Source organism: Abramis brama, assembly GCF_963993115.1.
Source record: "Abramis brama genome assembly, chromosome: 17".
Classification (NCBI taxonomy): domain Eukaryota; kingdom Metazoa; phylum Chordata; class Actinopteri; order Cypriniformes; family Leuciscidae; genus Abramis; species Abramis brama.
The window spans coordinates 4,969,334-4,983,493 of record NC_139979.1 but is presented as its reverse complement, the minus strand read 5'-3'; the positions used below and the strand labels follow the sequence as shown (position 1 = coordinate 4,983,493).

The 14,160-nt window shown below is 37.1% G+C and overlaps 1 protein-coding gene across 1 annotated transcript; it reads right to left on the bottom strand.

The window, feature by feature from the left end:
- Window positions 1-768: 768 nt before the first annotated feature.
- Window positions 769-13,734, bottom strand: mios (missing oocyte, meiosis regulator, homolog). Its single transcript, XM_084089291.1, has 11 exons — window positions 13,655-13,734; window positions 11,326-12,662; window positions 10,404-10,502; window positions 9,950-10,204; window positions 5,256-5,425; window positions 5,063-5,128; window positions 4,820-4,978; window positions 3,765-3,917; window positions 3,201-3,405; window positions 2,979-3,102; window positions 769-1,758 (listed from the first exon to the last, which is right to left on the bottom strand). The coding sequence occupies exons 2-11, from the start codon at window positions 12,629-12,631 to the stop codon at window positions 1,668-1,670; spliced, it is 2,628 nt and encodes an 875-aa protein (XP_083945417.1). The 5' UTR covers window positions 12,632-12,662; window positions 13,655-13,734; the 3' UTR covers window positions 769-1,667.
- Window positions 13,735-14,160: the final 426 nt, after the last annotated feature.

Here is a 14,160-nt window from a genome sequence, read left to right as displayed (position 1 = left end):
GCTCCAGAAATGACAAAAACATCATGAAAGTAGTCCATACACAGATTACATTGTTGTATGTAAATTGTGTGAGTAATAGGGCACAATTAATTAATCATTACTAACCGAACACCAGCTTCTCTTCCTAAACTCAAATCTCATTTGTGTTCTTGAAGCAGTCATGGGTCTGATGCTCAGTATGATGGCATTGATAGGAAAATTATATTAGTTCTCATGACAAACCACATTTTTCATCCAAAGTCTCCAAGGGAAGGCTATGTTGTCATGGGTTCCTTCAAGAATTTCTTTTTGTTTTGTTCTACACCATAAATTACAGCCATAACTCAAATCTGAATTAGAGGTATGACTGCAATTTATGTTGCAGAACAAAACGTGAGACTAATGTTAACCACAGACCATATTTTACCATATATTACACATGCTTTTCAAAAAAGCTTTGCAGGAAAACAATAGGAAAGTCCTGAGTCCCATGTCTCAAATGCAAATTGTATTTCTTAGGACTAAAAAAAGTTTCAATGGCTTTATTGTCTTGAAAATGTCACAATCCATAAAAACTGGAATAGTCCTTAAAATAGGCTTATTTTGTCCTTTGATTTTGGGGTGAGCTTTAACTCAGACATGTTCTTACAGTAAGATTTGGAACTTGATCTGAACACTTCATTTCTTAATTACTGCTGATGCATCGTGGTTCATTACACTGAAAATCTGTATAAAATCACATTGAAGCAAAAAATAAAAAAATAAAAATACAAATACTTAATTCAAAACTCCTTCAGAAAAGTGTTTTAATAACATTAGTCCTCAATGGAAGTTCTTTTTTGCTTTTCCAAAAATAAAGACAATCATTTAAATAGTTAGGATGTTTAGTTGTTGCATTGATTGTGCAATAAATTAAGGTAAGAACTACAAAACAGCATTTTACATTACCTTCAGATCCAAAAAATGCAACACTTAGCCAGAACTAATGTTAACCGTACACGTTTTAAACAACATAAATCACTGTGTTATTTGTTAAAAGCATTTTTTTTTTTAAAACAAACAATTTTATTTTTACAACTTTCCAGTGAGAATCATTTCACTTGACCTGGGCTTCCCTTAACCTGATGTACAACACCTCTACGATGGTGGTTCCTTTTAAAGAAGTATGATCTCTGACAAATGAATTTTTAAACAACGCTTAACTCAAAGGCAAGTAATGGAAGTAGTGATGGACCACGTGAAAGCACTTTCTAAGACATCAACAAAACATTTCTCACATGTATTCAAACTCGTCATGTTGAAATTATTGTAATATCCCTTTTCCTGTCTCTAAACTCAATACTGAAATAGTTTTATTCATTGAAATTCCTGCTCCTGAATCACAGATGCTATGGTCAGACATTCACATGGACACTTTCTCAGGAAGCACAACTGCCCATGGGTGGGTGAGTTAATCATGGGTAACATAATCCTAACAGTCTAACTGCTTTGGTTCCTGTGACAATAGAGCACCTGTCGTTGACATCAATGCAAGTGAGGTGTACAGATCACTTCAGAAAGACACATACGCTCGTCCTTGACTCCTGAAACCGTGAGATCTTTTCCCTCATCACTTACAGTACTAGTGTTGGTAGCTGGTTTCCAGTAACATGGCAGATTTAACTTGGAAAACAAAGGCAGATAGGCCTTTATACACTATCAGAAGGCACCAGGTTGCCTGTGGTGTCCAGCTGCATGCATTTACAGGTGCATGCCGACACCGGACACTCACTGTGATCTCTGAAAGGAAAGAATATACAATATTAAAATGTTGTACTTCATACTACACACGACTACTGTTCAAAAGTTTAGGGTCGGTATGATTTTGTAATGTTTTTGAAAGAAGTCTCTTTTGATGACCATGGTTGCATTTATTTGATCAAACATGCAGAAAAATATTATTACAATTTAAAATAACTCTCTTCTATTTGAAAATATATTTAAAAAAAAAAATTATTCCTGTAATCAAAGCTGAATTTTCAGCATCATTACTCCAGTCTTCTGTGTCACATGATCCTTCAGAAATCATTCTAACATGCTTCAAAAGTTGAAAAGTTCAACTTTCAAATAAACAGCATTTATTTGAAAAATAACTTTTGATGTGAAAGGCTTTACGGTCACATTTGATACATTTAATGCATCATTAGCCTTATTCGGACGGTAATTATTTCTCATGTGGACAAAAAATATTGCATGGCACCTCAGTTATAAAACTCATGCATTCGTATGGCAATTTTTTTCACGGTGTGTTATACAATATTTGAAATGGTAAATAGCAGAAATAAGTTAATGCAACAAGTTAATTTAAATAAGGTAAACAATATACTTGGCTTCTTGGTTTATGTTCATAACTGTATATAATAAATATTTTTAAATTGTATTGCATACCTGTTGCTGCCATAATAATGGCAATAATAATGGAGAACAAATGTAGTGGAGAAGTTATGAAATATTGATCTTGTAAATACTTTCCAGCATTACAGTAATAAAAGTGTACATCTTTAAAATTCATGCAAATTACATAGAAGTGCAACAGTTACCGTATGTTGCTTAGCAGTGGTCAAAAAGGATTTACAAAATGATTTTTGGATTGATCCTCTAATAAATTCAGAGATTTGGATTTGAACAGCAATTAAATTACCACACGACCTTGGTGTTTGTCAAGAAACAGTAGGTAATTCGTCTGGGTATTTTTACACGGGTGGTGGGAGAAAAACACTGACATTCTGGATTCGGACAACAATAAAAATCACTGACTAACCCCTGTAAATATTAATAATGTCTTCCCCCATGAGAAACAATTACTATCCAAATAGGGCTATTGCTGAATAAAGGGATACATTTAAAAAAATAAAAAATAAACTTATTAACCCCAAATCAACTAAATTTTGAACAGTAGTGTATTTGTATTTGTAATGCCATCAAATAAATGCCATAATATGGGTGAATATGACTCTTACCTGAACCAGCTGAGCATGTGACCCGCATGACCACCATGCCGGCAGTTGTGGCACCAGGTAAACCAGTTATTGAACTGTGCAAGTTTTTTGTCTCGTGTGAGATCGGCTTTCTCATCTGCTTTTGCTGATAAGATGGATGAGATGAGTCTCACAATGAGCTGAACACATGTGGGCATTATGATACCATTTATCAAGAGGAACTTTAAATGATCTGTCCGTTACCTGGGCAGCTGGACACAGGGGTGCCCATGTTCATTAAGCAGAGGGCACAGCGTGGAAGGGGTTTACGACAGCCAGGGCAACTGGTGACCTTTGACTTGGTGGGCGAACCGCTGACCCCGTACTGACTGAATCCACGGCCCTGGTGTGGTATCGCCGAGCAGCTGTATGATATAGACTTACCGCAGAAGTTACAGCTCACAAACACCTGCACAGATCAGAATAAATAAAAAATAATAGAAGAAAATCAGAAATAGCCAGCATAAAGACTAAATTTAAGCTGAATGATGCAGCCAAAAATGATATTTTATGCTAGGAATGCACTGATAATTATTTTTCATTTTTCATGGCTCACAAACAACATTATAAGTCGCTCCCATATAAAAAAAAAATGCATTCTAGAATTTTATTTGATAGTAAACAAGCCTCACAAAAAATAACAGCATTAGCTAAATCAGAATGATAATTTAAAAAAAAAAAAAAACACTGACTGATACATTGGTCAGTGGTCGTATCATGCATGCTTAATCAAAACTTAACAGCTGGTAGAAAAAATATGATTCTAGCCTGTGCAAGTGGTTTTGAGCTGGGATCCAATTTGCTCCTATGAATGTCAAATTCAGCCCGTTTGTGCCAAAACCTCCAGGCGTCCAACAGGTTGCGATAGTTCTCGATCCAGCACTGCACCCGAGGGTCCTTCAGCACCTCTCCTGGGGAGCCCTACCACAACAAACAGCAGATACACATACCTTTTACCAACTCACCACAGCTATTGTGAAGTAGACCTGAATGCACACCAGTTTTCCTGGTTTAGTTACATTCAGTCTGTCCTACGGAGGCTCTAAAACGACATGGTGAAGAAAAAAATATGAGAGGAACTTTTGGCAAGGCTTTTGCATTTTCTCACAAATGTTTTGTGTTCCCCCAAGAAATTGTGTCAACTCGCAAAGAACACAAAGCGTATGCAAAAGTTTCTCGGGGAACGCAAATATTTTGCGAGAGAATGCAAAAGCACTGATTTATCACTTTTCCTCCCATCTCATATTTTTTCCACCACCACGTCCCATTAGGGGCTCCGTTCTGTCCTGATCTAATCAACATCTTCATTAATTTTTTTTCTGTTTCTGTTGTAATATTCACTACTGTTCAAAAGTTTAAGGTAAGATATTTTGAGGATGCAAAAATTTATCAAAAGTAGCAGTACCGACATTTATGTTACAAAAAATGCTAAATTCAAATAAATGCAGATTTTTTAGCTAATCAAAGAATCTTGGGGAAAAAATCATGGTTTCCACAAAAATATGAAGCAGCACAACTGTTTATAACATTGATAATAATCAGAAATGTTTCTTGAGCAGCAAATCAGCATATTAGAATGATTTCTGAAGGATCATGTGACACTGAAGACTGGAGTAATGATGCTGAAAATTCAGCTTTGCCATCACAGGAATATATTACATTTTAAAATGTATTAAAACAGTTATTTTAAATAACTTTTACAGTATTTTTGATCAAACAAATGCAGCACTGGTGATCATAAGAGAATGGTAGTATATGTAATACCAAACATCCATCAGAGAGCAGATCATCTTTATCGTGTTCAGTTTCTGGATTCCGGTTACCTTGAGCATGCAGAAACTGGCCGTCTGCACGTCTCCGGTTCGGTCTACATAACTCTCCATGAGATCGACTCCATCTTTGGTCAGTCCTGTAAGCAGGATTCCCTCCAGGTTACCAGCCTCCTTCATCTCATTGGTCAGCTTGTCTATGTAACGAGGCAACTTAAGGGAGGAAAAAAAATGAAAGTATATTACATACAGCACATCAGTGGCACTTGGATGAACAGAGGGGTGAACGGGCCTTACCTGAGCGTCATTTAGAAACATGCATGCAAAGGCCACCCTGTCCCTGACAGCAACACGGCTCTCATACTGTAAAATAAAGAGCCTGGATATTCAGCAATTCAAAACAATGAGATAGTTGCATATTTTAAATTCAGTGCAACCTTGAATATTCATTTAAGCTCAATACTCTGCCTAGTTTTTTCTTTGAACATACCAAGACCCCGTCATACGCGCCAGGTTCACTGGTGAGGAAGGCAAACATGATGCACAGGTACGGCTTTTTCAGCTGGAGTCTGAGAGAGCTGCACATCTCTCTCCACAGGGAGTTCTTCTCATCGGTGTAGCCCGACAGAGCCATGGCCACCACGTTCAGATTCAGATCACCTGAGCAGAGAATAAAGGAGAAATACTCAAACAATTCCAAATTCATTTCTTTCTTATGATGAATCTCCAAACTGATCTTCCATTCAACAAAAAGCATGGGGTTGCCGAGGTCCAAAAATAATTAAAAAACAAAACGAAACCATCATAAAAGTAACATAAAAATAGTCCATATGACTTGTGCACTTTTTCTGAAGCCATATGATAGCTTTAAATGATACAGTTTAATTTTAGTTTTTATTTTGGTTTTATTATAAGTATACTTATTACTTATTTTGGGTTTAGTTGGTTTTAGTTATTTATTTCCAGTTAATAATTTTAGTGCTTCAACTTTACCTTATTTCAGTTTTTTGCCAAGGCAACATTTAAAATTTTCGTTTAGATTAAGTTTCTATTTGGGTTTTATTATAAGTTTTACTAATATTATGAATTAGCTTTCATTTTTATATTTTTAGTTTTCATGTTAATTTTAGTAATTTCATTATATGACATTTTCATTTCATTTCATTTTATTCTTTTTTTTTTTTTTTTTATACTGCTATTTAAGTTGGTTTTAGTTATTTATTTATTTATTTATTTATTTATTTCCAGGTAATAATTTTAGTGCTTCAACATTTAAAATTTTCGTTTAGATTAAGTTTTTTCAACTATTACTTTTATTTTATATCAGATTTAGGGTTAGGGTTAGAAACAGAATGTTTTAATAGTTTTAGTTAACGACAATAACCCTGATATATTATAGACTGAAATTTAAGTCGTTGTTTGCTGAAATTCTTCCTCTCCACCTCATCTTCACATATTCAAGAAGCAGCTCTTCAGCCCACTGGTTAATATATGCTTCAATTGTATGCAAAAGAGCTCTGTGGACATCCTGTGAAACATCCCCTTTTGTGTCTAAAGACGTTAGAACATCATATGCTGTTTGCATGAGTGCAAACAAAACACTGCAAAGACAAAAGACAAAAGTGGTGGCAGTATGTGTGAAAAACCACACCCTTTACAAAGATCATATTTGTTCTCTAAAACCTCTGAGCCAAAACTAATTATACTTAAAACCCAAACAACAGGCAATTATGAAAGTTAAGCAAACAGCTCCATATGCCATATGTATCTGCAGCTTCAGGGTTAATTTAATATTAACAAAATATCATTGTGTAATGTAAGCCATGCTTTTGTCATTTTATTAAGTATATAAGAACCGCTTTTGATAGCAAACAGGCAGCTGATGGCGTACACCATTTCTGACTAGCCTGAGTTTTACACAGTCCGTATAATAGCCTGGCATTCATCCGAGCACAAAGGAGGGAACAGACTTCATGTAAATCCCTCAGGGAAACACTGACATCTATTTTTCTACATGAAAAAGCAATTAAAAATTATTCAGATAGCATCTTAAATTTACATGACTCCCTAATATCATGTAGTAATATCATGAGATTAATTATATATCATTATCAGTAAATAGAGGCATTTTCTCCAGTCCAAACAGTTTACTCTTACTTTCTATGTAGTTATTCATCTTTTTACTGTTCATCATATTTTGATGCATGTAAAGTTGCAGACTGGAGTGTTAGTGTGAACACTAAAGAGGTAAATAACAGCAATATTGCTCAAAATGGCTAAATCTTTTGGAAGTGGCACTAACATGGCACTCATCTACTTGTATATAGGATGCATGCATCATCAATAGTGTATAATGAATTTGATCTTTTAATATCACTGTTCGATCTCCGAATGCAACGGAGAGTAAAGATGGAAAGCTCCTAAAGCTTAGTTCCATATAAATTCACGGATAATTTGTTGTTTTGTCGTTAGTGAAAATCAATATTAGTGAAAAAGGATCCTCATATAAGAAGCAATACTAAAATTCAGAGTCAGTTCATTCGCATTCGGAGATCGACTATTTTTGACTGACAAAATGCCGGCGGCCGGAAACAAAAACAGCTACAGTGAGTTGTTCAAAATCTTTCGTTTTAGTAAACTCTGTGTACACAAACAATGTTCTCAATGTTGGAGTTGATGTGTAGAGCCCCTGGTGACACTTCCAGCAAAGTTTCATGTTGCGTCGAGCCTTCTTAGTGTTTTAAAAATAGCGATTTTTGATGCTATCATAGTCGTGCCCCATGCACTCCCATTCAAAAGGCAATTTGACTAAAACTAAAATACGTTCAATCTTAAAAATGGCGTTTCCATCCTAATTATGCTTTTAAAGGTGCCATGTGTCAGAATTGAGTTAAAAATATCCAAAAAATGAGCTACACGCATCAAAAGAATGAGAAGAAATAAGAACGATGATGTCATTAAAAAAATGACAAGTTACAGTGCTGCAGAGATATCAACCTGAATTAACATTAGCATTACTAGCGACGGCCCGACAGGTGTCGTAATACCAGTTTCGGCCATGGGAGGCGGTATGCGGGCAACATAACCACCAGCCAAACATGCAATACACGAATAACTCGCACGGCTTGTGGGCGTACTTGAACCTGATGTCAATCATGTGGAAAGTACAGCCCACTACTACATTCAAATAAAATCTGATAAAAAAAGGAACAGAACCAGACAACTAATGGACATGAAAGAAATGAGGTTCGACTCCGAACTTGCAACATTTCTTTTGGATTGGTAAGTAAGATGCTGTTAGTATTTCGTTAGAAGTTTGTTTTATATGTTTGTGTAGTTTTTTCGGGAAGTTATAACATAGAAATGTATCGAAGGCTGTTCGATAAACGTATATATGACGTACATAAATATAGTATTGTAATATAGTACACATATATAGCACAATCTCTATAGCTCTTTTTTTCTTGCCAACTACGTGACCTATATTATGTTTATTAAATGGCTTTCCTGAGGTAAATCTGACATAATTGTTCTCCAGCTGTGTTATTGACCTCTTCACGCTGATAAAAAACACTGATTGGTCGATATTATGTATGAGGAATACATTTTGGTAAGTCGTAGCCTAGCCTACTGTATCTTTCAGCAGTGTTTGTGTTTTTTTACTATTAGTAGAGATGATCGGTTCATGTGCGCTAGGGATCTGTCGTGTAACATTTACAATTGCCAAAACGTAATAAAATTGACAGAATCTGAGAGCTGAGATTTTTTTATATCATAACTAACCTGCTCTGTCTAGTCTGTCGGTCTCCGTGTCCTCTTTGCTTCGCGATTTTTCTGTGCGTGAGAAAATTGATGTGTGGCGTGAGAGCGTGTGAAAAGTGTCAATTCGTGTGTCTCACGGTGAATGCGTGAGAGTTGGCAGCTCTGGTTATGTTGGTGCTAGCTTGGTCAACATCAGCGAATGCTGTCTGTCAAATTAATGTAATTCAAACTAACAATAAAAATGTAATATGAACAAAACGAATATGAACATATTCACTGGTAAAGGTGAAGGGGAGTAGCTTGAAGATGTCATATTTTACCTTTTATAGCCTACTACAGTTGAATCAGATTGAATGCATTAATATTATGAACAGCAGCTACGCTAATTATTTCCCATCTGCTTTTCTGTTGTTATCTCGGGACGCTAGTCCCAAGGTAAATACAGATCGTCAGCTCCAGTTTGTATCCAGCCTCCCATGGAAACTACAGATGCCCCAACACCCGTGCAGAGACGACTCGAAGCCTGTGAAGAGACGACTCGACACTGGCGATATGTTTATGCCCTAAATTAATACATGATTAACTAACTGTATTTTTCTATGTACATTTCTGAAATGCACTTTCTGTAAAGCTGCTTTGAAACAATATGTATTGTGAAAAGCGCTATACAAATAAATTTGAATTGAATTGAATTGAATATTTCAAAATCACTGTGAAGGTAGGGGCGGAGCATAGAGACTATGCCGTTTCTCGGTTGTTACTCTAGAGCAGTGGTTTCCAATTCCAGTCCTCGTGACCCACTGCTCTGCACATTTTGTATGTCTCCCTTATTTAACACACCTGAACCAGATCATCAGCTCATTAGGAGAGACTCCATGAACTGAACTGAGTGTGTCAGATAAGAGAGACATACAAAATGTGCAGAGCAGTGGGTCACGAGGACTGGAATTGGGAACCACTGCTCTAGAGTAGACCAACTCACATTCTGGAGGTATACTGCCCCCATCTGGTATGGAATGTGGAGTATGAATTGATTTTTTGGCGGACATTACACAAGGCACCTTTAAACGAAAGTTTGCCTCGGGTAGATTCACAAAAAGACCTTAGGTTGCATTTTGGCGAGAGTTACGCTTTAAGGCACTTTAAGTGTTTTTCACGTTCAGCGTTTTAGTATGTCCCTATGTTTTTAGTGATTGAAATACTGCAGCACGTGCTGTATATGACTCACAAGTGCCAAAATCTTGCATTTTGTTTCACATATTTTAGTTTTTGTTTCTCAGGCAGGCCTGTTTGGATGGATGTTTTGCCCTTCTGGGCTCTGGGCCAGTCACGTGACTGAAAACTATTAATAGGGTTATAGGGGGTCCTTGTGAAGGCCCCCAGTCCCTGTCTGGACAATGTTCCTCCAGTCCAGTCCTGTACCTTTCTCAGAGGAAGCTCCTCTATGAAGAATCTGAATGGCCCGGCGGATGTCCAGGTTAAAGAGGGCGACGGCAGCCGCTCTCTCCCACTCGCCCTCCTGCTCCAGAGACTTCAGGAAGGGTTCAACATCGATGTCAGGCCCTCGGCTAATCCAGCCACACAACTGCAGGGCCAGACTGCGCTCCTCGCTGTGGTACCGTGGTACATCGGTCTGCCTGTCTGAACCCGACCAGCACCGCCGTGTCTCTGTAGTGCCTGACAGAGGAGAGGGAGAAGGAGACATTTCATGAGAGGGCCTCCATTGACAGATCCCACGAAGGGCGTATGAGGCATTTAGCAGATGTCAATGAGAAATACTTTTACTGTATCAGAAAAAGACGTTTTGCTCATCTCTAGAACAATCACTATTTCATTTACAATACATGTGATTGACTATTGAGTCATTTACACTTACCAGAGCTGGACTTGACAATGTTTTTGATGCCTGAGTAGATGAGTGACTGTTTATTGCTCTGTTGCTTCTCTTCCACATTTTCAGTGTACTGCTTCATAAGTAAAACTTGCATAGGAAATATAGAGATATCAAATAGAACCAGACCAAAAATGAACTAATCACTCAAGGGATTAACAGATGATAAATTCATAAGAATTTAAAAGACATTTGTAAACAGAATTTCATGCTAATTCAGTTGTTAAAACTGATTTCTTGTTGTTTAACAACAACAAGTCTCATATGCCACAGACGTTTGCTTCAGAAAGAATGACTGAAAAGTATTTTTATAGCTTCTACGCAACTTCTGGGAGACAATGTGCACAAGTCTGCATTTTGTTCAGTTTTGTTTAAATGTGTGATACAATGAGCCTTTTTGAGGAAGAATTGATCACTACATTTAGTGCCATCAAATCATCAAAGGTATTTATCATTTTCTTTGAAGATTGAAAATTTATATGGTGATTTATCAAGCTAGTCTGGAATATATAGTGTTATTCTATATCATCTATTGTAGTGGACAGATATGTACTTATTTTGATATTTGATTACAAAATAATAATAATAATAATACAATTATTATTATATGTCATTCATAATGTAATAAAATGTTTATTATATATGCATATTAATAATAAATGTATTATGATTTATATATAAATAGTATTACATATATATTACATATTAATAATAATTATATTAAGTATAATTTATATGTATAATATATAATTTATAATATATTATATGTAATAAAAATAAAGTAAAAAAGTAGCAAAACATCCAGAGACAACAAGACATTTTTCATGACATTCAACAATAACTTTGACATATGCTTTGAAAGGTTCAAAGGTCCCCTGTAATGCCACAGGGTTGCAGTGAAGGATATAATGGAGTGTGTACCAGAGCGACCTCAGCTGCGGGTCGTCTCCTCCGGCCAGCAAGTGGTTCCGCCACACCTGGACGGTGTCGTGGCCATAGCGGGACTGCGCTCGCTCCCTCATCTTAGTGGCGATGTCCTTTTCAGCAGCGGCTGAGCCCTGCCCGGCGTCCTCCGCGCACTCGTAGAGGTGCCGTCCGCACGCCCACATCAGCGAAGTGGTGGAGCTCCAGGCCAGCGAAATGCGCTCGAAGACGGTGAAGTCGTTCATGACCCGGTTGGGCGACACCACCACCATGCGGTTCTGTGCCGACGGATGCCAGGCGAAGCTGCTGATGATGCTCTCGCTGCAAGGCTGCACGCTGCGCTCGATGATGGTGGGCTCCACCTCGTCGCCGAACGGCATGGGCGTGTGCTGCATGTCGTACAGCCGGATGATGTTGCTGTCCCGAGTGAGCGTTGCTAGCAGACCCATACGAGTGGGACACCAAGCCACTTTAGTCAAAGGTTTGGGCTGCTCGGTCAAAGTGAAGACTGGTTTTTCAAATTTGCGCAAATCCCAGATCGCCACCTGGCCTTCGAAGAAGGATGCCACACGGTCCTGAAAGTGAGGGTCCACCGTCACGCCCTGGATGGCCTTGGTGTTCACAAACGTCTTCTGGCTGGTGTTGCGCAGGTCAAAGATGGCCAGGTTCCTGTGCATCCCGGCCAAGAGCAACTTCTGATGCTCACGAGGAAGCCAACAAAGAGAAAGACAGGCGTCGTTCTGACCCAGCTCGTACAGCGGTTTGGTCACCACTGGCCCAGAGTCCGAGTCCCCGGACATGCGAACCTTCTCGGCGGGAACGGCTTCGGGGGATAACTTACTACTGATGTCCCATATCAGAACAGAAAAATCAGCCCGATGTTTATCCAAACCAGCCGCCAACCAATTGCTGTCCACCGGGTTCCACGCAAGCGTATTGCACTGTCGTGCGTGCTTGGGCACAAACTCCTTACCCATAAGCTCCTTACATTTAGAGTTGAGGCTCTGTCCCAGACTGGTCAGGACGACTCGGCCATTGGCCTGTCCCACCGCCAGCAAACACTCCGGCTCATGTTTGGGATACCAAGCCACACATTTCATATACGGGGTGTCGGAGTTGATGGCCAGCAGCGTGGCCGCCGTCTCCTCGGATAATGGAAGGGCGCCAGCTTTGGTTTCTGAGCTTCCTGCGGGTCCGATCCGATACAGACTGAGTTCATTGTCACAGATCACATAACGGTCTGCGTGATGGGGGGACCACAGGATATCTGGCTTATAGCCACTCGACATGGCAGGACAGTGGTTTCTTCAGTGCTGATGCCTGCAAAGTTATAAAGCATCTAATTTATACAACACTTATACACCTCACATGTTTCAGTTATACTTGGATTCATTAATATATTTAAAGACGTATATGGATACATATAGCTATACATATGTATAAAGAGAGAGTTAGCCTATATCATCTATTGAAGTTCAATGTAACTTTTGATTCCATAAATCACAATAATACATTTATAATAATCATAATAAATTATTATAGTTATTATTATAATTAATATTATTATTATTATAAATGGTATTGTTATTATGTAACCAAACGTCATAATAAAATAAATCAGGTAATATTAATAATAATATAAATATATAAATATAATATAATGTATAATATAAATATTATAATATAATGTATCATTATTGTTTTGTTATTACTATTATTATCATTATTATTATTATTATTATTATTATTATTATTATTATTATTATTATAGGCGTAATAGTTACACATTGTAAAACTAGACATTAAGAAAAGTTTCCCTTTGTGATTTAATAATTCATCCATCAAAGGGTTAAAAAAAACTAAAGTTGCACATGAAGCTAAAGGTAATGAAAACAAATGTTACCGAGACATTACCAAAGTTCAATTGGTTTGTTAAAGCCAAAGTAAACACGTTTTTAATGTGTTAAAATAAACAATAAATAAAATAAAAACATTAATAAGATCCATTCCACATCTCATGATTCTAGCTTTTTGTGTTAATATGTAGATATGATATAATTAAAGATAAAAAAATATAAAACTTATTTGATAAACAAGTGAAAAGTTAAGTGTGATTTAATGTACTTATGACTTGATTTCAATAACTGCGAGTTAGCCGGTCAGCTACAGCTAAACTAACCATACAACCTTTTCTAAACCGGAAACAGGTAATGACAGACGCCAGCCCCTTATAAAGACACAGAATAAACCATCAATTGAGATATAAATAAATGACAGCTGTGTTCATAAGCGTTTGATAAATATCAACTTACATTTGACGTGCAAACATGCTGAAGTTTGTTTGGGTCGCGGGAAGTCGGAAGCAGTGCAGATTGTAAACAATGTGACAGAAGCTGACAAAATAAAAGTCCCACTGCGTCTAATGAATAACAGACTTCTACGACAGCGAAGAATCGAAGATTATTTTATTACAGTGGGAGAGCTGAACTTAATAAGCTCAGTCAAAAATCTCAAGGCTTGGGGGCAAATAACCAAGATGAACAAATTAATCTAAAAAAAAAAAAAAAGCTTAAACCTGCTCAAATACAGATTCATTTCCGATACATAAATAGTTATAAAGTCATAATTATAAGATAACGGTTTAAATGAATACATACTATGTGGAAATTAAGAGATAAAAAAACATTGTGAAATAAAAAGTAGTTTTTGTAATATAATTTTGACCTTTTATCTCATAATTAGGCTATGACTTTGTATCTCATAATTTCGATTATTAATTTTTCATTATTATGACTATCTCATAATTATGATTTACGAA

What these genes read in the sequence shown, in the direction of transcription:
- mios (XM_084089291.1), bottom strand. Translation starts at nt 12,631, where the DNA reads ATGTCGAGTGGCTATAAGCCAGATATCCTGTGGTCCCCCCATCACGCA. An exon ending in AGGAGCTTCCTCTGAGAAAG is followed by an intron (nt 5,426 to 9,949) that starts GTACAGGACTGG and finishes TTCTCTGCTCAG; the next exon opens with GTGATCTGAATCTGAACGTG. An exon ending in GCGCGTATGACGGGGTCTTG is followed by an intron (nt 5,129 to 5,255) that starts GTATGTTCAAAG and finishes TTTATTTTACAG; the next exon opens with TATGAGAGCCGTGTTGCTGT.